The sequence below is a fragment of the Gymnoscopelus microlampas genome (assembly GCF_963454915.1).
Source record: "Gymnoscopelus microlampas genome assembly, chromosome: 3".
Classification (NCBI taxonomy): Eukaryota; Metazoa; Chordata; class Actinopteri; order Myctophiformes; family Myctophidae; genus Gymnoscopelus; species Gymnoscopelus microlampas.
The window spans coordinates 14004627-14028530 of record NC_139940.1 but is presented as its reverse complement, the minus strand read 5'-3'; the positions used below and the strand labels follow the sequence as shown (position 1 = coordinate 14028530).

The 23904-nt window shown below is 39.8% G+C and overlaps 1 protein-coding gene across 2 annotated transcripts; it reads right to left on the bottom strand.

The window, feature by feature from the left end:
* Window positions 1-7824: 7824 nt before the first annotated feature.
* On the bottom strand, window positions 7825-17231 carry m6pr (mannose-6-phosphate receptor (cation dependent)). Of its 2 annotated transcripts, none has more exons than XM_084053546.1 (7): window positions 16903-17231; window positions 15254-15435; window positions 14629-14798; window positions 13514-13623; window positions 12927-13057; window positions 11832-11958; window positions 7825-10231 (listed from the first exon to the last, which is right to left on the bottom strand). In XM_084053546.1, exons 2-7 carry the CDS (start codon window positions 15409-15411, stop codon window positions 10109-10111), a joined length of 819 nt encoding a protein of 272 aa, XP_083909672.1. In that variant the 5' UTR covers window positions 15412-15435; window positions 16903-17231; the 3' UTR covers window positions 7825-10108. The 2 variants fall into 2 exon arrangements, with proteins under 2 accessions (XP_083909672.1, XP_083909673.1); XM_084053547.1 differs by having other exon boundaries at window positions 15254-15432.
* Window positions 17232-23904: the final 6673 nt, after the last annotated feature.

Sequence of the window (23904 nt, the reverse complement as noted above, 5' to 3'; positions counted from 1 at the left end):
TCCACCCCCTGCCTTTACTATTCCCTTTCCGGTCAAGGCAGCAGAATCTAAACATGTTTATTATTCATGTATTATGCATTATTTGCTTATTTGTTTATTTATTTTCTTTATACAATGGGATATGTTAAAGTACATCCTGATCCTGATTTAACACTTCACCCTTGGATCATAATTAAACCAGGGGTCTTCAACAGGGGGTCCTCAGAGATACTACAGGGGGTCCGCCAAATCTTTGTGTTATGATCTTTTTGTTTTTACCTTAACCACTTGAACCCTAATATCCCTTTTCTGAGGAGAACATTAGCCAAAAATTTGCAGATCTACAAGCTCACAACGCCTCGCAGCGCGAGGCCTTGTGAGCTTGTAGATCTGCTATTTTTGGCAAAGAGGCACAGAGGGAAAAAAGAGCAGACCAAGAGAACAAAAAAAGTTTAATCTGAAACACAATTTTATACAGTATAGAGGAGGGGGTCCCTGCTTCATCTCTCTCTCAGCTAGGGGGTACTTGGCCTGAAAACGTTGAAGACCCCTGGGTTAAACACTTTCTGCTCCCTTGGATCAGAATTGAGTAAATATCAATGCAGTTTGGTGATGAAACAGATTAAAACTGTCACCGGAGAGACAGGGCCCCGATGAGAGCTACTGTAATAGCTCTGGCCAGTAAAAACATCTGTACCATGAGTTCTGGCTGAAGAGTAAAACTATGCATGCGTCATCAGTTTGGACCTTCTGGGTCACTGAGAGCCAATGTGGATGTACCCTGGCTTGCCTCTATTTGGGCTTTACTTGTATGACAACCGGTTCCTGCTCCGAAAAGACCACGCATCCCTGACCTGGCTCCTCAGCTTCTGAGGAGGCTCTCAGAAGGACAGCTGATTTCGAGGTGCACTACAGAGTGCGCTGTCTACATGGAAACACGGAGAGCCTGGCGAGGAGGTCAAGACAAATGCCATTACTATCAGTGGAAGAACGGAGTATGGTGGTGCCAATGGTAGCAACTTTCCAGGGCGACAGCGACAACCATCTGTGGGTCGAAACCATCAACCAACACCTAGACTGTGCAGAGAACAGGAGTCCGATGTGGTCCTCAACTGGGTCCGGGACTGGAATGAATCAGTCCACAGTATCGGCCCTGGATAAGGACAGTAAGGCGTATTACTCTCACAGTGGGCCAGCCTTGCTGTACCACCGCTGGCGACCGCCTGAGGAGGAAAACGAGGTTCAACAGCTCCTTGTACCTCTTTGCCTCAACACTCATGTGCTCCGTTCGGATCGGTGGGTGCGGGCCACCTCGGGCCTCCGAAAATTCTACGGCGATATTGGGCCAGGTTCTACTGGCCAAAGTGCTGACAGGATGTGGAACTGTTCGTCCATATGTGCGAGCGCCCAGAAAGGCCCTACTATACCCGGCACTCACATGCCCGCTGCTGTACCAGGTGGGGGCTGATCTGAGTGAAAAAAAGACAAGGACTAGCCCTCTACCTCCTGAAAATATTTTGTTCCATATTTTAAGTGAAAGTGTGGCACATGTCCTACAAAGACAAACAAAACTGTCTGTCTGTCCAGAAACAAACAACACTGGTGTTATGTTGTCCTACGGAGACAACGCTGTCTGAGAAATGTTTATTTTCTTCCCCACTAAAATTATCTCTATCACAGAAGATTTATTATATTATTATTAGACCTGTAACATTTGAGTGCAACAGGACAGGATAAAGTGACACCAATTGGTTAATCTTCATTCTGAACACGATAAGCAGTGGACGAATTTGGAGGCTGCCCAACCTATCAGAAGTTAGAAACAGCCCTCCTTTGGTGCTGGCCCTGCTTCTGTCACATGATTTCTGGTTAATCGCAACTCAGAATGAACATTTGGCTGGTTGGATACACTGGAAAAGCATTACAATGATCTCTGGATACTAATACATGGATTTAACTTGAACAGATAAACATGGACTTTAACATTAAGCCTTTCTAATCTCAGAATTGCTAAAGGAATGATAAAGAAGAAATAAGTAAATACATTCTCAGAAAAGTACACCCCTCTGTGACATGGTATTGCAAAACTGGGTTGCGTAAGTGATACACATCACATAGCCAGCAGCAGACAATATCATCGCCATCACAAGCCAAAATGTTTTCCCTTCTAATAAACAGAGAGACATGTGTCTCTGTCTGACTGAGTCTGTCTATCTGTCTGTCTGTCTGTCTGTCTGTCTGTCTGTCTGTCTGTCTGTCTGTCTGTCTGTCTGTCTGTCTGTCTGTCTGACCATGAAGCCCATTTGACCATGAAATAGGCAAGTTGGGCAATGAATGAAGTGACAACCACTGGGGGGGGGGGGGGGGGGGGGCATGGGGCACGATTCCAGCTCTTTGTACATTACAACAATATGTATTTATATAATAATAATAAAATGTGTGTGCATTAACACACACAGACCTGTAACATTCGAGTGCAACAGGACAGAATAAAGTGAACACCAATTGGTTCAACTTCATTCTGAACACGATGAGCAGTGGATGAATTTGGAGGCTGCCCAACCTATCAGAAGTTAGAAACAGCCCTCCTTTGGTGCCGGCCCTGCTTCTGTCACATGATTTCTGGTAAATAGAAACTCGGAAAGAAAAGTTGTCTGGTTGGATACAGCTGGAAAAGCATTACAATGAGCTCTGGATACTAATAAATGGATTTAACTTTTACAGATAAACATACCCTACATGGACTTTAACATTAAGGCTTTGTAATCTCAGAATTGCTAAAGGAATGATAAAGAAGAAAGAAGTAAATACATTCTCAGAAAAGAACACTCCTCTGTGACATGGTATTGCACAACTGGGTGGTTGAGTCAGTGATACATCACACAGCCAGCAGCAGACAATATCATCGCCATCACAAGCCAAAATGTTTTCCCTTCTAATAAACAGAGAGACATGTGTCTCTGTCTGACTGAGTCTGTCTATCTGTCTGTCTGTCTGTCTGTCTGTCTGTCTGTCTGTCTGTCTGACCATGAAGCCCATTTGACCATGAAATAGGCAAGTTGAGCAATGAATGAAGTGACAACCACTGGGGGGGGGGGGGGGCATGTAGTGTGAGTGGCTGAATTTGATCGATTCCAGCTCTTTCTTTATTATTATTTCTTCTTCTTTTTTGTTGTATTATGACCACTGGGTAGAAGGCAGGTCTAGCACCTGTTTTAAAAACTTGAAGGTCACTTGATTACTTGGTTGGTTTCCAGTCTGGACATAATTTCTTTTTTATTTAACCTTTATTTAGGCAGGGGGGTCCTAGTGAGACCACGGCTGTCTTTTGCAGAGGAGCCCTGGAAGCAAACAACTACAACTACAATCATACACATAATGTTTCTGAACAGAGTACACATAAATTGTAAGAAATACACATACTGTAGGAAGAGTAATACACTGTACATTACAACAATATGTATTTATATAATAATAATAAAATGTGTGTGCAAAACACACACAGACCTGTAACATTTGAGTGCAACAGGACAGAATAAAGTGAACACCAATTGGTTCAACTTCATTCTGAACACGATGAGCAGTGGATGAATTTGGAGGCTGCCCAACCTATCAGTAGTTAGAAACAGCCCTCCTTTGGTGCCGGCCCTGCTTCTGTCACATGATTTCTGGTAAATCGAAACTCGGAAAGAAAAGTTGTCTGGTTGGATACAGCTGGAAAAGCATTACAATGAGCTCTGGATACTAATAAATGGATTTAACTTTTACAGATAAACATACCCTACATGGACTTTAACATTAAGGCTTTGTAATCTCAGAATTGCTAAAGGAATGATAAAGAAGAAAGAAGTAAATACATTCTCAGAAAAGAACACTCCTCTGTGACATGGTATTGCACAACTGGGTGGTTGAGTCAGTGATACATCACACAGCCAGCAGCAGACAATATCATCGCCATCACAAGCCAAAATGTTTTCCCTTCTAATAAACAGAGAGACATGTGTCTCTGTCTGACTGAGTCTGTCTATCTGTCTGTCTGTCTGTCTGTCTGTCTGTCTGTCTGTCTGTCTGTCTGACCATGAAGCCCATTTGACCATGAAATAGGCAAGTTGAGCAATGAATGAAGTGACAACCACTGGGGGGGGGGGGGGGGGCATGTAGTGTGAGTGGCTGAATTTGATCGATTCCAGCTCTTTCTTTATTATTATTTCTTCTTCTTTTTTGTTGTATTATGACCACTGGGTAGAAGGCAGGTCTAGCACCTGTTTTAAAAACTTGAAGGTCACTTGATTACTTGGTTGGTTTCCAGTCTGGACATAATTTCTTTTTTATTTAACCTTTATTTAGGCAGGGGGGTCCTAGTGAGACCACGGCTGTCTTTTGCAGAGGAGCCCTGGAAGCAAACAACTACAACTACAATCATACACATAATGTTTCTGAACAGAGTACACATAAATTGTAAGAAATACACATACTGTAGGAAGAGTAATACACTGTACATTACAACAATATGTATTTATATAATAATAATAAAATGTGTGTGCAAAACACACACAGACCTGTAACATTTGAGTGCAACAGGACAGAATAAAGTGAACACCAATTGGTTCAACTTCATTCTGAACACGATGAGCAGTGGATGAATTTGGAGGCTGCCCAACCTATCAGTAGTTAGAAACAGCCCTCCTTTGGTGCCGGCCCTGCTTCTGTCACATGATTTCTGGTAAATCGAAACTCGGAAAGAAAAGTTGTCTGGTTGGATACAGCTGGAAAAGCATTACAATGAGCTCTGGATACTAATAAATGGATTTAACTTTTACAGATAAACATACCCTACATGGACTTTAACATTAAGGCTTTGTAATCTCAGAATTGCTAAAGGAATGATAAAGAAGAAAGAAGTAAATACATTCTCAGAAAAGAACACTCCTCTGTGACATGGTATTGCACAACTGGGTGGTTGAGTCAGTGATACATCACACAGCCAGCAGCAGACGATATCATCACCATCACATAACCAGAGGGAACTCTCTCTCACTCTCAGCTCAAACTGGATTTTACAGGCATCTGCATGGAATGAGAATCTCTCTGGCTGAACAATGGCAAGAGCAATGGCAAGTAGGAAGATACGAGTGAGTGACTCTCTTGGAGAGCGGGATAAAACCGTGGAAAAACAAGATTATGAAGCTGATACCAAAGATGAACGAAAGGGAGACCGTCCGTGGAAAGGCAGTGTCAAACAAGCAGGGGGAGGAAAAGCAGAAGCTGAAGATAAAACAGTTGACAGTGAACACAGAGATAGAAGTGCCACAGCTGTTAAAGAAGAAAGAAATCTAAGTGAGGATGAAAAGGAAAGCTATAGCGATAGTACTGAAAGAAAAGAAGTGGAGGACGGGAAGCGAGGTGGGAAAGAGGATACTGCTGCTCTGCTGACCCAGTGTGATTACCTTCAACTCTTGAGATGTATGAAAATCAAACTCCCAGACGGCGTGGTTACCCAGGCAGTGGTGGAGCTCGCCAAGGCTGAGAGCAGCATCCAGGATGCCAAGGAGATCCTCCAAATGTTGGAGAGCTTTGATTTATACTTCAAACTCATTCCTCGTCTTCCCTGTGGGGAGGTCAAACGCTATCTGCGTTTGAAGAAGAAAAAACAGATCCTTCAAATCACCAAATTAATCTTCTTTGAAAAAGAAAAGGGTAAAAGGGAAAAGAAAGATAGCAAAGACACCAGCAGAAAGCACTGGGAGAAGAACAAGGCTCAATCACGTTGTTTCAGACTAAGAGACAAGTACATGGATGATATCGCCATATCAACACCGGAATTATACTCTGCGCGGTTCACCAGGAGCTGGATGAGAATTAATGTGGGAAAGGATTCCCCCACATTGACTAAAGGAAGAGCATGCCGGCCTAAGGAGTACACTCATGAGTCAAACATACCAGAGGATACAACACACTGGAAAAAGGGAGAGTTAGAGATGCTCAAGTTCTTTCATGATTTAGAAATAGTGACAAATGTCTCCTACAGCAGGGGGAACAAGGTGGAGTACGGGTTTCTGAGTGGGAATGTGGACTTTTTGGCTAAAATCAAGACGACGCAGAGTAAAGCCACAAAAGGTATTGCTCGTTCACGTGAGAGAATTGTCATTGAGTGCAAAGGCACCACGGGCAACATGGTGGGCAAAGTATTTACCACAGTCCCTAACAGTGATCGAGCTGAAATTGTCCACGGTCATCAGTACGTTTTCCAGGTGCAGGTGTACATGTACATTGTGAACAATGTCAACAAGGAGGAAAATGATCCGGTTTATCCTCAGATGGACAAGGCCGTGATGGTGGTGAGACAATACCACGAGGGAGGAGATCCACCCAGAGATTTCCACTGGAACTACATCCAGATTGATGCCGTGGTTCAGAAAGACATTGAGGAGCTGAGGATGCTCTGCCAGGAGGAAGTGCTGGCTCGATACCTGGCTCTCCTCAGTCTTATCTTTCAAAAGAAAAGAGAATAACAGCCATCAGGTTGCATGTCATTGTGTATGCTAGGGTTATTATAGTTAGTAAAGCTAAGACTAAAACTGTCAAATTAAAAGGGATTCTTTTCAAGTCAACTTAAACTAAAATAAAAAATGGTAAAAGAACGAAATAAAAACTAAAATGAACAATGCAGAACTAACAAAAACAAATGTAAAATCATCTGTTAGTTGTTCTACCATCATACTTGAAGGCTTTCCTAATACCTTAAGATCTAAGACTAAGATGAATTAAACTAAAACTAGTAAATTCCTAAAGATAAAATTGCTTATGCAGTCATAAAACTAAAACTAAACTGAAACACCAACTGAAAATCTAAATAAATTTCAAAATCTTCTATAAGGTTAATCTCCTTCTATTCTATAATAACTCTGTGTATGCTTTACTGATTGTAATCTACAATGTAAATACCTTTCAAATCCAGTTCTGTACATAAAGAGACAGTCTTGCCACCCCTGCAACACCATCATGTGCAGATCAGAACCGACCAGAAGTGATCGTAATACAGTACATAAGCTGCAATAGTTGCTGATATCAATGTTGTCAAAAAAGTCAAATAATGGCAGATACATCGACCAGGTTCTATTTAAAACACACAAATAACAAAACTGCTTGTCTTTGTAGGGCAGAGTATAGTGTCAATTTGATGTTTATGGTCCCTGGAGCTGAGTGTCATATAGCAGGAACAGTTGCTTGATCATTGTGTCATCTAAGGTTTCACTACATTGTGTTTCTTGCTCTGCTTAGTACAGGATATTATGATTTTTCTAGTTCTTCACCGCTTTATGTAGGGGTGGGTTTGTGTCTTATTGAACAAAAACAGTACACTCTTGTTTTGCATCTGGCAGGATGATTGTATAGGGTGGTATATATGTTTGTATACATTATTATATTATATCAATAGTTGATGGTGTCTTTATTGTGATGTTACACTTCCTATGAATGAATCTTGTACTTCTAATGCCTGCATCTGTAACTTAAACTGCTGTGTGTGCGGTCTCTCGCGACTGAATTTCCCCGCAGGATCAATAAAGGTATTGATCTCTCTATGTATGGCTCCTTTAGAAATTCTAGATTTCAACCATCAACAGTTGTATGGCAGTATGGCAATATATAAAAATGGACTGTAGGCTACGGTGTACATATTTAAGTGTAATCATTAATAAAACAATTACAATCATTTAAATTAATGTCCTGGAAATATTGTATATGTAAAAGGGGGACCATGTTAATTATACCCTATGGGTATACATACACACATGTACACTTTACAGTAAATACAGTAAGCTATACGTAATAAAGAGATAATACTTTCATTTCATGTTTTAATGCAAAAGCCAGAAAACAAATACGTTTTTCTTTGACCTTTTCTTGCAACAACAAATAGCAAAAACAAACGAGGAAAAACAAAACAGAAATCCATCTCACACTGACAGGCTGCCAAGTCAAACACACCTATTTAGAGCTGCTTCCTTGCTCCATTTTACATTGTAAAAACCAGCAGTCAGATCTGGGTGTAACAAGTGCAGTTTGTCATATTATTTTAACTGACCATATAAATGCCAACATTTAAAAATATACTACAAATAAGCAAATAAGGAGCCAGTAAACAAACCAAAAAATAAATGTGTAATATAATGTGTCACATTTAGGAAAATGTCTAAAGGTACTGATTTTACTGTCCAAAATGCTTACTTCTTCCTAAGAAATCACAGCATTAATAATAACGCATAACTTATTAACATTGACGTCAGTATCAAAGCATATTCTTACCTTCTGGTTTAGGGCTGCACAATGTGTTATCTTTATAATTATTACTTTAGTTTTCTCAATACATTTTGGCATTTAAGCAACATGTCAATTCATTTAGAATGCCCACTGCAATTGAACAGTCACAATGTTTACATAATGCACAAAGAGTGTACTAAAAACTTTTTTTGCTCAAAAGCATTGATAAGCACATTTATTGTGATCAAATATAGATAATTAGCATTAATTCCTTGATCGCCATATTCACACAGTGGCCAGGATGGAGTTTCCCCCCCCAAGTATGACCTAAGAGCAAAATGACCATCCTTTATTGTGAATATGGCCAATCGTGCAGCCCAACCAAGGCAAGGATCGATTTAAGCGACATATGGAAAACAAATGACTTCCCACACCGCTCTACAATCCTCAACAAGTAGATAAGATGTCACCTACTTTTGGTCAGAGCTCAGTCTGAATCCTAACCTACTCTAAGCAATTCATGGTGTGTGTGTGTGTGTGTGTGTGAGTGCGCGCGTGCGTGCGCCTAGCAGTGCATCCGTTATCTGGGTCAGTAATATCAGTGTTAAGGACAGATATACAGATCAGGGTTTTACCCATGGTTATTATTTAGCCCAATTTATAAAAAAAAAAACAGCAAATCTACAAGCTCAATGCATTGCACTGCGACACATTGTGAGCTTGTAGATCTGCTATTTCTGTAGCACGACACCCACGTGTAACTTGGTATAACTCTTTACGGAATAGTGCGTGAGCGGTTATGAATGTCTCTGATTTGGTAATGTTTGTGTATTCCTTTTACTAAAATACAAGTACATACAGGACATACAGTATATACTTACGCACCATTCATTGAGATCACCTGAACAGATGCACAGAATATGTATGAATGTGTCCCTGTGCATTAACATTTATAAGCATACATCACATGAGTGACATAAAGGGAGGAAAACTATCTATTTCAACTTCTTAAGACACATGTCCTGCTAGGTAGTGGACATGTTTGAACCCCAACCCTTCTTGAAAATGGTGTATGTATGTATGTTTCTGGTAACAGAAATTAACCAACTATGGTTAAAATAATTATGTTAAGGTATGCCATTATTGTAGTAAGGCTGAAATTACATTCACAATAAAAGTTAACCCTTTAAAATGACCTCATATCAATGCACTAGTCTCTGCATTACGCCAAGTATTGAATGTAGACTGTAATACTGCATCAGTACAGACTGAAGCACGATGACCTCTGCACAAAACAAAACTCAATCGCATTTCATCATGACATAGTACTTACAAGTATTATTGTTCACTTACAATACTTTTCTACAGGTCAATACATTGAAATGCGGCCACAGTAAAGGCGAGTGTTGCTGTCTATAACTGCTTGGTTAATGCACACTTTCGTTACATTAAGTCAAACTGTAATTACATCCGTATTACACAATATGATTCAACGGAAGTACTGGTGTACAAAATGTCTGTCTGTGTACTGTAGCATGGTGTCCATCACTACGTCTCTCTTTTGTGCCAGAAAAGTCACTTTTTTTTGTCACTGAATTACATTAAGTGCTGGACGGGTGAGAGGTGGGGTCAGAGAATTCATCAACGTGTCCTGGGCAGTAACAATTCAGCGCAGAAGTTGCCTTTAGGCACCGGCCTAGACTATGCATGTGTCGACAGGTCCAGACCTAAACCAGTAGGGAAGAACTGACCGTAGGCCGGTGTCTAGCGGCAACTTCATCTAATCTGGGACTTAGGCTGAAAACAGCGTCACACAGTGCAAAACTCTTTCTCTCCCACTTCTGGAGGGGGCCACCCGGCACCCACATCACATGGGTAGTAGGTGGTCATCTCTCTCCTCTGGCCCCTCATCCAGGGGCTCTGTAGGTGCACTCCTGTAGGCCGGTGCTTCCTCTCGACTCCGCGACCGGCACACAAAGTCACACCCATCCTGTGCGATAACCAGGGAGGACAATGTTACTTTAGGAATGAAAAGTCAAATAAAAAATGTGTCTGTTACACTAAAATACTGTATGTTGTAATTTAATAAAATAAAAAGAAAATGTCACCTGCATTGTTTTGTCTCTTGTCTCTGTATTTTATCACTGTGTACATAAATAAACTAAGGCTAAACCAGAAAATGCATGTGTGAACTGTTTGCTGGCTAGGAAACTGAACAGAACCATCAAAATAGAGGTCATTTATATCGTAAATTTGATTAACCAATGTGTTGATTAGATTTGGATGCATTCTGTTTGCTGGAGGACTATGCATTTACATGTGCGGTTAAAACCATTAATAATATATTATATGCCTTATTTTGAAATATGAACTCAGTTTTTTTCTTCTCCTACTGCTGGACAAGTCAACATGAAAGATTTTAAATGGGGCATTAGTTGAATGCCAGTTTGATTATGCTGCCACCTTCTGGTATAGCAGTTTTCCACAACACATTCTTCAGAATGCGCAAAACAAGAAACTCAGTCCCCACCAGCTATTTTAATCCCATCAGAGAGCTTTAAAACGATTCAATACGAGTTTTTTTGGGGGGCATTTAAATAAAAATCTTTTAAAATAATAATAATTAAAAACAAAATGTAGGAAACTAAAATTAAATACAAATAAATATTTACTTGCGACCCATAAAAATGGGTCCGCGACCCACATATGGGTCCCAACCCAATGTTTGGGAAACGTGATGTAGTCTATCTCCCTTCCTCAAGAGAAGCTGAGAGAGAGTTGAGAGAGGTAGAGTTGGGTGGATTTCTGGTTTACCCAGTCCGGTTACGAGGTTAAACTGGTTTGCTTTTATGTGAACCAGCTGAACCGGTATTATAGATCTTTATGATAAGTGCTGGCAAACTAAAAATACCTTACAACAGCAACATGTTTGACAGCGTCATATTTGAATACGGATGGTGCTAATCTGCTAAATCCATCTCGAATTGCATTAGTAACGATAAGAAATATGACAAATAATGTGATAAAGATAATATTATGTTAAACAGAGCCGTGCACTGAGCTTGGGAATCATCCCGTAGCGTAGATTGTGAGAGCTGGTAGCAGTTTATCACGGATGATCTGCTTGTTGTCTATTTCATCCCTGACAATTTAAAATGTATGTTTTTTTCCTCTTTTTACTATTGTCAATTAAAATCTGTCTCTCTCTCTCTCTCTCTCTCTCAGGAAAAAAATCTCTGAAACATTTGTGTTGGGTCGTGCGGAACCCTAATCACGTTGCAGTCCCTTACAGCAGACTGCGAAGTACATACGTTGGGTCTAACAATAGACACTCAAGATCTGCTCTGACATGGTCACACACACAGAATAAACTTTGATACAGAACAGAATTAATGCATTTACTAGTTACTGAATTCAAAGTCAACACAAAATGTTGGTCCCCGTGTGAAAACAGTTGAATCCCTCATCTTGCGTGTTAGCGCAAAAAGAGATATACAAGCTCACAATGCATTGTGACACATTGTGAGCTTGTAGAGCTGCTATTTTTGGCGCACGACACCAACTAGGTATAAATCAGGCTAAAGCCTCACCGCTGCCAGGTTCCCGACCTCCGCCCAGAAGGTGTAGTTTGGGAACTGCTCCATCCCTTTGGCTCCGACCACCAACCGCTGGTAGATGAATCCTCCGATGAGATACACAGCAATGACACAGATGCCACTGAAAGATACAAATCATGAGTTATCGTTTGCATATTATGTTTTAGACATTTAGCTAACACCCCCATCCAGAATACAGCAGCCAAGTGCAAAGGTGATTCTAGAAAAATGTAGACAAGACAAGACAAGGAGTAAAATGTTTAAGGCCTAAATGGGAGTGATGGTATAGACCTCTGTAGTGTTGACGCCAATTCCGGGCCTTCAGAATAAATCTGGATTTTTCGATACCACACTTCTCTATTGCCAATAACTCTGTTTAAAAACATCTGCACAAAATCTCTGTGTCCCCCGCCCCTGTCTCTCTTGCATATCTCGATTACCGTTCAACAACTGATGGACTTCCAATAGTAACCCCAGGATTCCACGGATTCTGCAGAGAACAATCCTTGATTCCACGGCTTGATAGTTAATATTCCGCGTACATTAAAAAACAACCTAATATGACCAGTTATCAAGCAAAAATATTTTGTTTTAATAATCAAGTACAACTCCTTTATGAAATAGATACAATCACCTAGTAATTGAGACAATATAACTGGTTATAAATGAATTAATATTTTCTTTGTCCCTTTATGTCACACACATGCGCGCGTGCATCGATCCATTATGCCCATCACTGTCAATCAAACTGCCGGTGTTATGACTCGTGCTGAATTCGCTGTGAAAAGCTAGAACCCGGCTTCTCCAAAACTATATCCACAAACACAATACAGCACATGCACGCACATTGCACACAACCGTAGATTTGCTGTAATTCTCTAAAATTACAACAATTCTCCGCCATTCTGCTTGTTTTCTGCACCATGCCTTGGATTCGGCAGACGGCCAAGAAATCTGCGGGCGGCCGAGAAATCAGCGATAATTTCCGCAATCGTGGAAACGCAGAATCTTGGGGGGGGGTCTATTCAAACGTTGTGTGTGTAGAGAGGGGCTGTTTGGATATTGTTTTAACGGAGTGCCATTACGCACATTATGAGTAGGATGGAACCGGTGCTGAGATGTGACTCCACAGCTGGACACACAGCGGCCGAGTCCATCTCAAACAGGTAGAAACAGTCCGTGTGCCTCTCCCTGTCCTCAAGCACAACATCCAACGGTCCCTGGGGAAAGAGAGAGAGATAGAGAATGAGAGAGAGACAGATAGAGGGAGAGAGAGAGAGAGAATGAGAGAACAAGAGAGAGAACAAGAGAATGAGGGACAGACAGACAGACAGACAGACAGACAGACATAAAAGGATGGTAGGAGAGGGGGGGTACAAAGAGGACAAATTAGTGGTAGAGAGAAGGGATGGATATGGAGTGGAAGAGGGATAAACATAGTAAAAGTACAAAGAAAAAGCTAAGTGAATATCAAATAAACACAAAATGGCAGGCATCAATGGAGATGGGTATGGAGAGGTGGGGTAAGAGAGAGATGACATGCAAGTAACATACAGTCATAGATTTTAAAAAGGATAGTTTAAAGAAAAAGAGGCGAGAGAACCTCAATGTGTCTGAAGCCACCCCCCTCCTCTTCACACACAAATCTTAGTGGGTCAAACCGCCAACTGTCTTACCAGGTTCTTATTCCTGTTGCAAGAGATCATAATAATGGCTTTCCTCATCTCTTGGTTACAGTGTACGCCGTATTTGTCACCGTTTTTGTAGATCAGCATCACCCAGTCACCTGCAGGGGGAAGCAGAGTGTCAGAGAGAAAGGCCAAAAGAAGGAACAAGCTGAATAGGTTTGAAAATGAAACGGCTGTACCACTCTGAAGGTTTCCTCCTGAGAAAGGGATGTCATGCACTCAGTGTGTCATTCAGCGGATGAGAAATGTTTAAATTGTTTCAAGATACAGCTTAACTGCTCAATGAACTGAACCAGATGTAGATTTTAGAACATGGTTTACATTTAAAGGACAACTTTGTTTTTTTTACAACAAGGGTTATTTTAATAGTTTGTAAAAATAATAATTACAATATTAGTGTTAAAATCGTTTATTCCTTTCTAACATAATTTCATTTTTAACTGGGGGGCGGGGGCATTTGGGTAATTAAACATTTTAAAACAGAAAGCCAGCTATTTTTGTCTCTGCAAGGCCGAAGGCACGGAGGTCAGGGCAGAACCTCTGCCCCAAATTTCTCACATCGGTCTGTTATAGCGCCACCAGGAGGCCAATTTTTGCAACAACATTTCTTTTTTTATATTACTCCAACAACTTTTGTCCAAACATCACGCAAATCGGTACACATTATCTCTATAGTCATGTGATCAAGACAGATCTGTCGAATATTTTTCATATTCCATCCTGATTGGCTAAGATTGGCTTCCAAAATTTGCAGGAGTGGACCATGGACAAAAATCGGCCTCCTGGTGGCGCTATAACAGACCAATGTGAAAAATTCAGGGAGACAAAAATAGCCGGCTTATTGTGTAAGCATGTGTCGCATTTTTACCAATTACCCGAATGCCCCGCCCCCCAATAAAAAAGAAATCACTATAACGATAGAAAAACAATAAATAAAAAAATGGAACACTCATCTTTTAATTATTATCATTACAAACTAATAAAATAACCCTTGTTGTAAAAAAACAAAGTTGTCCTTTAAGGTCAGAGAATGACATAAAACATAAGGGAACATCAAATGACAATGACATAAATCAGAATTTTATCATTTGGCAAATACTTACTTCCGCCAATGGCCTGCGTTGAGTTATACAAGCCAACTATGGTTGTCTTCTTCTTTCCTTTGTCCTCCTGAATAACCCCAGCTCCTGGGACGCCCCCTGCATCACCACATATCTGCAGTGTGTAGGTGTAGGTCTCTTTAGAAGCCTCATCTGTCTCTTCTACGGTGAAGCTGTCAACCAGAAAACCAAGCCTGTTTAATACGTAAAAAACATCCATATCCCCAGAAATTACCCCTTTTGGCGAATTGGTGTTAAAAGTTAATCAGTTATTCCTGCCCCATGATAAACCTTCAAAACAAAGTTAAATACAAATCTGTCAATTATAGCTTTAAACACAAAAAGAGAGAGAGAGAAGGCACTGCAGTGAAGGGTGACACACGACCACGCTAAATGCTGCTGGCAGGGATATATTTACATTTCATGAGAAAAACGTCACAGTAATGTACATTATTATAGATACAAGAACCAGTATGCGCGCACAGGCCGGGACCAACATAACTTGTAGTCATTCTACAAGCTCACAACGTGTTGCATCGAAAGACTGTGTAATCTATTCGTCGTGTGAAGTATAGGGCTTAAGTGGTTAATTTCCCGGATATCACAGTACAGTGAATCAGGTTCTTACTTCCGTTTGGTAAGTGGCTCTAGCAGACTGAGGACTTTGCGTTCTGACGCGTTCGGACTGTCAGAAGACAGTTTGCAGTTGTCGGTGACGGCAGTGGCATGTCCTCCACCGCTCAGCAGCACCACGTGAACTGCCAGGCTCAGCAGCAGTACAGCCATTCTGCTGGGTCTGTATGACACCTGCTAAATATGAGGAAGAATGTTAGTAAAATGAGGAACGCACAAAAAAAAGACATGTACAGTAGGAGAATTTCAGTTATTATCCTACATTACAGAGTCAGACACATTTACAACTATCCCCATTTATTGCATTTTATGTCCGTCTGTCCATCCATCCATTTTCAACCGCTTATTCGACTCATTTCCAAAGTCCAAACAATTCAAATAAATCTCAAATATAGTGAAAAGCTGTAACCACTTAGTTTTGTAGATTTCACTTTAGATGCAAAAAAGAAGCAAAGTCATGAAAACAACCGTGATAAAATATTATTAAAACATCACAATGAGCAGTGTGCTGGTAATGATGGCTGACTGGATAGCTGTTGGATCTGTGTTGCATGTACCGTCTCTTTCCTATTTCTTATCCTGTCTAAAAAAACAAAACAATTACAAATATAACCTAATCACCTTTTCAGACTGAATAATATCTATTTTCTATAGGGTGGCAAGGAAGGAGAAAGATGCCTAGAACAGGGTATGTATACGTAGGTATGTATAATGTATGTGTGTGTGTGTGTGTGTGTGTGTGTGAAGTGTCAATGCCGCTGATCCTATGCTGAAAAGATCTCTGCTTGTCTTTACAGCAATCTACAAATAAATGCTCATATCCAAAAAGCAGTAGATAATTAGGTCTATGTACATGTACGTGTCCATTTGGTTATGTGGGTGTGTAGGTTTGTAGGCAGCTGGATAGGTGGTTATTATGTATGTAGTATATATGCATGTATGTACTGTGTGTACTTGTATTTTATATGTTTGATGTATTGTTGATTCTAAATAGTTATCTATAAGCCTCTATAAGCTTCTAAACTTCTCCAGTACAATATGGTTATTATGTATTATTTTTCTGTTTTTAACTCGTATGTGCTATTAAATAAAACTGAAAATCTGAACAAAAGGAAGTGATGAAGAAAAACATATTTAAAAAGTTTACGGTATAATAATAAAAATAAAAATAATTGAATGGCTCTATGAAAATAAATGGCGCACACAATCGAAACTAAAGCAGGAAGTTGGAAGGTCGGAAGTACAGTTATGAAAAGCACAAAGCTGCACTGTATTCTGCGTGCTTACAAAGAACTAAACTGCATCCAATCCTCCTCACACACTGAAAAAACATACCAATAAATAGACGATAGATAAGACTAAATGATAATAAAGGTTATGCGCGCAAATAAAGCCCTGCTTATATTTCGTGGTACATGTGCACAGTGGTGTCGCGCGGCGAAAATAGCAGATATACAAGCTCACAAGTTGTGAGCTTGTAGATCTGCTATTTTAGAAAAACGTAATAAATGATGGACTTTTTTTAAACAAAAAATGTAAATGACATGCCCAGGTTGGAAAGAGGGTTCAAATGTTGAATACATTAAAAAAAAGTCACCTTAAAGAAAATACGTTGAGAGTTTGAATAAGGTCACATGGACCTACCTTCACGAGTCCAGACACGAGAAATGTTATTTAGATAACAGAACAGCATTCAGTTTCAGGATGAAGTTTGATGATGATGATGGACCACCTGACAACTGTTAGCTTGTCTTGCCTATAATGTCTGTTGACTTTAGCTGTAGTAGTCAGTGCATCAATGCTAGCAAACACAGGACCAATGATCCTACTGTCATGTACATACAAGTTACAACAGTGTGGCGATTGCTGGCGAGTTTCCAATAAATGTGGGCTGCGATCAATTATGAAAAAAATAAGATAATTGCAAGTCGCATCCAGTGTGTTAGCAGCCAGCTAGGGTAGTAACAGAGTAACAGTTACTCAATGCGGAAGTGAAACTAAACACACACACAAACCCATGTGACTGGCGTCCAATGAACGGATAGGATCCCATCGCCCGGAGGCACGGGCAATCGGGCATCAGCTGTTTTAAACGAACACATATGTGAGTCGAGACAGAGAAAAAGTGCACTTTTTTGTTGTTGTGTTGCCTAAGTCAGTGGTTTTCAACCTTTCTCGCGTCAAGGACCCCCAAAATTGACAAATATTAGCTCAGGGACCCCCGTTTGAAAAGATATGCCAGGGACTCAACCATTTAGATTTATTGGGGGTCCCAATCTACACTGTATCATCATCATTAGTGTTCATTTAACTCTGAGAGTGTACACTCTCAGAGTTACAGACATAAGGGTCAATTTGGTTGCTAACTATTAATTTGGCTGGGGACCCCCCCCTGGAACCCCCTCAAGGACCACTGGTGGTCCCCGGACCACTTGTTGAAAACCCCTGGCCTAAGTAAAGTGTCAATGCTGAAATGTAGAAAAAACATTTGCCTCTGAGATGTAGTGTAGTAGAAGTAAATGTACTTTGTTACTTTACACCACTGCGGCCCCAAATTAGTTAAATTTCATTACCAACTCAACACCCCCCAAAGAAAATTATTATTATCTCTCTAAACAAACATGTAATCTATGATTGCAGTTTTTGTCCACAGAGTAATATTGTTAAAGAGCTGTGCAATGTTTGATCTGTAACCCATGACAGTGTCATTGTCAGTGGAATTGCGTTGCCAGGCAACATGCAGCTTGGGTCCAGTCCACCCTACTGATGTTCATAAACATAGTGGTGGAAAGGTACTCAATTTGTTTTACTTAAGTAAAAGTATCAATACCATCATGTAGAAATACTCTGTTACAAGTAAAAGCAGCCTACAAAAGTATTGGTATCAAAATGTACATAAAGTACCAAAGGTAGTAAGTACTCATTATGCAGAATGTCCCATTTCACACCTTTTCAAATGTAATGTATTTTGAAAATAGCAGATCTACAAGATCTTATTGACTGGCTATTTTCAAATGGCCGAAATAGGGCTGAATTCGTTAGTTTTGTAATAATAATAAAAATCTACAAAGTAACTAGTAACTAAAGTTTTCAAATAATTGTAGTGGAGTAAAAGTATAATATTTGCCTCTGAGATGTAGTGGAGTAAAAGCACTGAAAATTGGAAATACTCCAGTAAAAATGCCTCAAAATTGTACAGTATTATGTACTTACTTTACACCACTGCATAAACAGCAACAGAACAAAAAATGTAGATCCCTTCACAAAGTTAATGTTATCAAGTGTGAAACAAGGTAGCCTACCTGTGAAAAGGCAAAACGCAAAATGCTATTATTATAATTATTATTATTATTATTTGTGGACACCAATTTTTATTATTATTATTATTATTATTACCCTTATTACACTTATTATCATTATTGTTATTATTATTATTATTATTATTATTCAATGAGATTGTTGTGTCCTCTGCTTATTTTCGTAAACGGGACAACCAACTAGCCAATCACAAATCAGTTGTCCTGTCCTTCCAAGGTATGGGACTAGAGTTCACACATGCTTCACAGCCGTTGTGTGTCAAATGAGGAATGACTGGAGTCTGAAGAAGAGATACGACCAGAAGTGGATGATGATGTTTGTCTGCTCCGTCTTCTTGAGGTATCATTTGGATCTTTATACAACCACATGGTATCACCAGTGCATCATTTGTTCACAATTTAAAGCATTAAAGAACATGTGAGTTAATCTGTCATAAAAGGGCTGGGGCCCCCTGAGGGACAGTGATATTTCAAGCCAAGGTGCTTGAAAACAAAATGAAAAGGATCATTATCTTGGAAGTGCAGTGTGTGTGACAAAATATATTTTTGATTTGTGGACACCGATTCTTTTGTAGACTTATTTCTATAACCATGATGGAAATCAGTAAAACCCACATGTCAGCTATCAGAATTAATTTATTGGGCCAACTAAGGAGAAAGAGGAGGGTAACTTAATGATAATGGTCACAATTATCACAACTAAATGAAAACAAATGGCAAATTGTATTATGTTAGCAGTTTAATATCTTGAAGAGCAGTATCCCTACAGTAGGCCTATATACAATTCAGCTCTATATCATATTACCATCCAAATGCTGTTGTCATGGCACAAGTTTGAATGCCCATAACAGCCAATCCATCCACCCTGTCAATGTGTCCTTGAGGCTTGAGCAGGACACTCCTACTAAACCCCCTGTTCTGGATTAAATCCAAATCCATGAAATGTAAATGTTTTCAGTCCATAACCCAAACATTTATTATTATGAAATCTATTATGTTTATAGATCACAAAGAGATTGTTGGCCTGAAAGCAAGGTATTCTGGGGTCATATCTATTGCTGGCTACCAACTCCACAATAATATTTTGTTTATAGAGATGTTCATTTATGTGAACACAAAGGATTATCTCTTCGTGCCTCCCAGCTATAACAGGCCAAAAGGTGCATCACAGGAGCAGGACATACATTAGCAAAAAGAAGACAAGAGTACTACACACAGGCAGTTGAAGTTTTTTTTAATTGCAGGTTCAGATTAACATTTAAATTATTAGTACATCTTCATCAGAGTCAAACAGACGGAACAAAGATTATATATTTCTACTAAGGCTGTTGTTAATCACCTTCCAGGTGGGTGAGAGAGGCACTGCACTCAATTAACCTATCTGTCTGTGTGATCCACCAATAATCAATGTGGTTGGCAGAATGCCACACCACAACAGTGCAGCCATGTAAAAAAACACGTAATACACTACAACAGGGGTTTTCAACTGATTATGAACCAGGGACCACCATCGTGATTAAGAATCAACCTGGGGACCACTGTTGTGTTTGGAGGGGGGGCATGGTGTGGGTAAAAATACTGAAATTAAATGATGACTGTTAAGGGCTTAATTTAATTTGTTAATTCAATCAGGCCCTTAACAGTCATTATTGAACTGAGATATGTTAGTGGTCCAGAGCTCAAAAAACATTTAGAACCACTGATCTATTCTTTCCCCTGATCTATTCCTTCCTCCCATGATTGCCCTTATTCTCTTCTCTTAACCTTCCATATTAAACTCATTCATAATCAACGATTCATTGCAACTTATGTATGAGTGAGCAGAGTGCAGACACATGCGATTGATTATATGGGCACATATAATGGTGACTCAACCAGGCAATATGATACACTTAAAAATGAGATCCCTTTTCTGTGGAAGTTCTTGACGCCCGACTTCCCAGGAACTGACAACATTGACGATCACCAGTTGTCAAACCCCTGCACTACAACATAACATGACAGTTGCAACTCCCAACTTTAGACTAGAGGGCTCAAGTGTGTGTGTGTGGATCCTGTATGCTTCTCTGCATAGTATTTTCTTTTCTTTTTTATGACACCCCCTCCTCCCAAGGGAAGTGAAACTTTTCAACACCCTAGGGAAAAAAACTAAAAACATTTCTGGGGTACTATTAACACACTTGAACCATCTGGTGTAAATGGAGTTGTTAAATTATCATGCTTTGTATCTGGTGATGCGAAGTTATGCATTGTATAGAAGGTGTTGTTTTGTAGGAACCTACTTTCCCGCTGTGCCCAGATGTTTATTGTTGCTATAGTGATGTTATGGTGTTTTCTGAGAGTATTTTAGTGTTCTTCTGATAAGTACTTTTAGTTTTACTCATGTTTTTTTCCTACTGATGGCCACATGTTTGTGCAAATGTTGAAGTGTATAATGTGTTTTCTATATGGTTGCACTGTTGTGGTGTGGCAATTTGTGCCAACAACCACATTGATTATTGCTGGATCACACAGACAAGCTTATCTGGAAGGTGATTACCAACAGCCTATAAATATAACATTTGCCTCTGTGTGTCTTTGATTCTGATGATGATGTAATAATAAAAAGGCTTTAACTGCCTGTGTGCTCCTATAATTTTTTTTCATACACATATATTTATGTATGTGTAGCATTTCTCTAATAAAAGTCACATGTCAAACACATCAAAGTGTGTTTGACCATAATAGGAGTTTGACTTGACTGCAAGATCATCAAAAATAAGATGGTAAAAATAGATATGCTTCATCAACCACACAATGCTTTTTGTGATTGAGTCACAGCCAGTCAATATTATCTGTAACACCAACAGAGAACACAGAGGCCTCCACCCCTAGTCAGTGTGTTGTCACCACCAGTGTGTAGCTGGGGATGATCAGGACACGGTGTGGACAGACAGACGCATGCCTACTGTTGACTTCTCTTTGTTTTTGTTTGATTACATTTATTATCTTTTACTGGAAATTCTTGTGCAGCAAGAGTCACAGTACAGTAAGAGTACATTGAGGCCTCACATGTATCGCAGTGCAAAACAGACATTGTGCTTAAAGATGACATAATAGGCTACATATCTGACAAATGTACATACAGTGTGTGATTAAGATCCTCTCGGGTGTTTGATGAGATAATTGTGCTTTGGCCAACACAAAGGCTCAACCACCCATTGGTACTGCAGATACCACTGTTAATTAACATAGTGTGACAAGATTAGCTTGGGTCAACAATGCACGAGAAGCCTGTTTGCTATCCTATTTGCAAGATGTATTTTGGCTACACCCAGTAGTTATAATAAGACAGCAGTTGACCTAGTTTTGGCTACAGCACAATAGTTAAAAATTCAATTGTATATATCATAATTTTTGTTCCCACAATTATACATCATAAAAGCTGTATTTATTATTTATTTTAATTTAGAAATTATTGTCATTAATCAAAAACAAAATCACAGGGTTCTCATCTTAGTCATACAGGCTGTGTGTTACAGCCGTGGCTATATCTGGTGGACTTGCTCATGTGGAAGAAAAAACAGTATTTCTGGTGAACTCTTGCTCAAGTGGAAGAAAATCTTTCCAAATGAGTATAAATGACACACATGGGAATAGTGAGCAACTTAAGTGTCATTATTGTGCTCATTTTGAGTATGGGCCAGTTATAGCTCAGAGTTAATTCTCTTTTGGGAATTGAACTCTTTACCCTAAACTTAAAGGAATGAAGGCTGCACTCTAGAATAGGCATTCCCAAAAGCTTAAGTCAATGACCCTCCAGGTAAATACACAACATTAGTCCAATGACCACCATTCGGTAAGATTTTGTCCCAGAGGCTATTGTTAGATTCACTAGAGCTACTCTGCTGTCTAAACCATTGGTTATCAACTGGCTTTGTACTGGGACCTGAATTTAATGTTTACCATCATGTTACTCTTAAAAGTTGCTTTTAAAGCCACTACACACTATCAGTGATTTTAGTGAAACATATTATTGTGGTGCAATATTTGAAAAAATCATCCTTGATCTGAAAGAATGAATGCAGCACTTTCAGTCAGCAAAAGGTCATTGCTGATATGCAAGGTTGCACTGACTTGATATAGAGTTGGTTAGAAATTAATAAAGCAAAATGGTCTATATACTGTCAGTGAAAATAGTGTGAGACCTGTGATCAGACATTACATTCTAACTTCTACTGAACATAATATTCGTCAAATTACATTCCTCAATTATATTTCTTATGCTATTTTAATGACGCCCCCCCATGTCTTTTAAGGACCCATTGTGTTTCTGGTGTTGCAGTGATTTGACTACTTTTCATTCGTGATATATTTAAAGATTAAACTAAGATCTACATTGATTCTATAGAAATAGTACTAAAAATATATATACTTTTTCATAATGACCCTACCGTAACATATTTGACAGTGTAGAGTGAATAAAACATTTAAATAAATATGTCCCCTAAACCCTATTTTGGGACCCACTAGCCTATGTCTGAGGAATGTGTAACCGTTCTTGCTCTCATTAAGTAGGGCCCAGCCAACAGAAAACGGTGATAACAGCCTGTGGTTAAATGAACTAGTATTATGTTACAGTGACATGGGGTAAGATCACCTACTGTACACATAGCGCACAGTAGCGTTAGACTCCTCCTCTGCTCTCCTTTTTTGTGCAAGTGCCTCATTCTGTTGTTTTTCCACTTCTTTCCCATATTTATTACTTCTCAGGGGAATGTCTGGGGAGTTTTTATAGGCCCCAGTGAAAGCTCAGTTAGCTCTCCAAAGTGGTGAGTGCACATTTGTGTGAGTGTGTTTATGCTTGCGTGTGTGTGTCTGTATTCTGTATCTCCCCTCCCCCACTACTGTCCATTGTATAATCACAGCTCTTACCTGGCTGTGTGGTGTGTGTGTGCAGACACACCCGGCTACTCCATATGGACCAATCACGTCTCGGGGAGATACACCCTCCAAGGAGGTGTTGTACTTCCTGTGTTGGTGAGAGAAGAATGGGGCAGGAGAGAAAAGAGACTTGTCTACATTTTTGCTGAGGGGGGTCAAATGCAAGAAGTGATCACGTTGGCGTTAGGGGTGTGGAAAGGACAGTGATTTGTGGTTCTACTTGGCGGCCTTTCGACTTGATTTGTGGCATTTGGCCCTGTTCTGTAAACGAGAACTGGTGGGCAGGGAAGAAGACGGAGAGAGAAGCAGAGGAGGGGGAAGATAAGTGTCAATCTGTTGAAACTTGTTTGGGAATTCGAGGAGGGAAGGAGGGGAGGTGGGCGGGGGGAGCTAGAGAGAGAGAGAG

What these genes read in the sequence shown, in the direction of transcription:
- m6pr (XM_084053546.1), bottom strand. Translation starts at nt 15,411, where the DNA reads ATGGCTGTACTGCTGCTGAGCCTGGCAGTTCACGTGGTGCTGCTGAGC. An exon ending in GGTTCCATCCTACTCATAAT is followed by an intron (nt 11,959 to 12,926) that starts GTGCGTAATGGC and finishes TGTATCTTTCAG; the next exon opens with TGGCATCTGTGTCATTGCTG. An exon ending in AGGTCGGGAACCTGGCAGCG is followed by an intron (nt 10,232 to 11,831) that starts GTGAGGCTTTAG and finishes GTTATCGCACAG; the next exon opens with GATGGGTGTGACTTTGTGTG.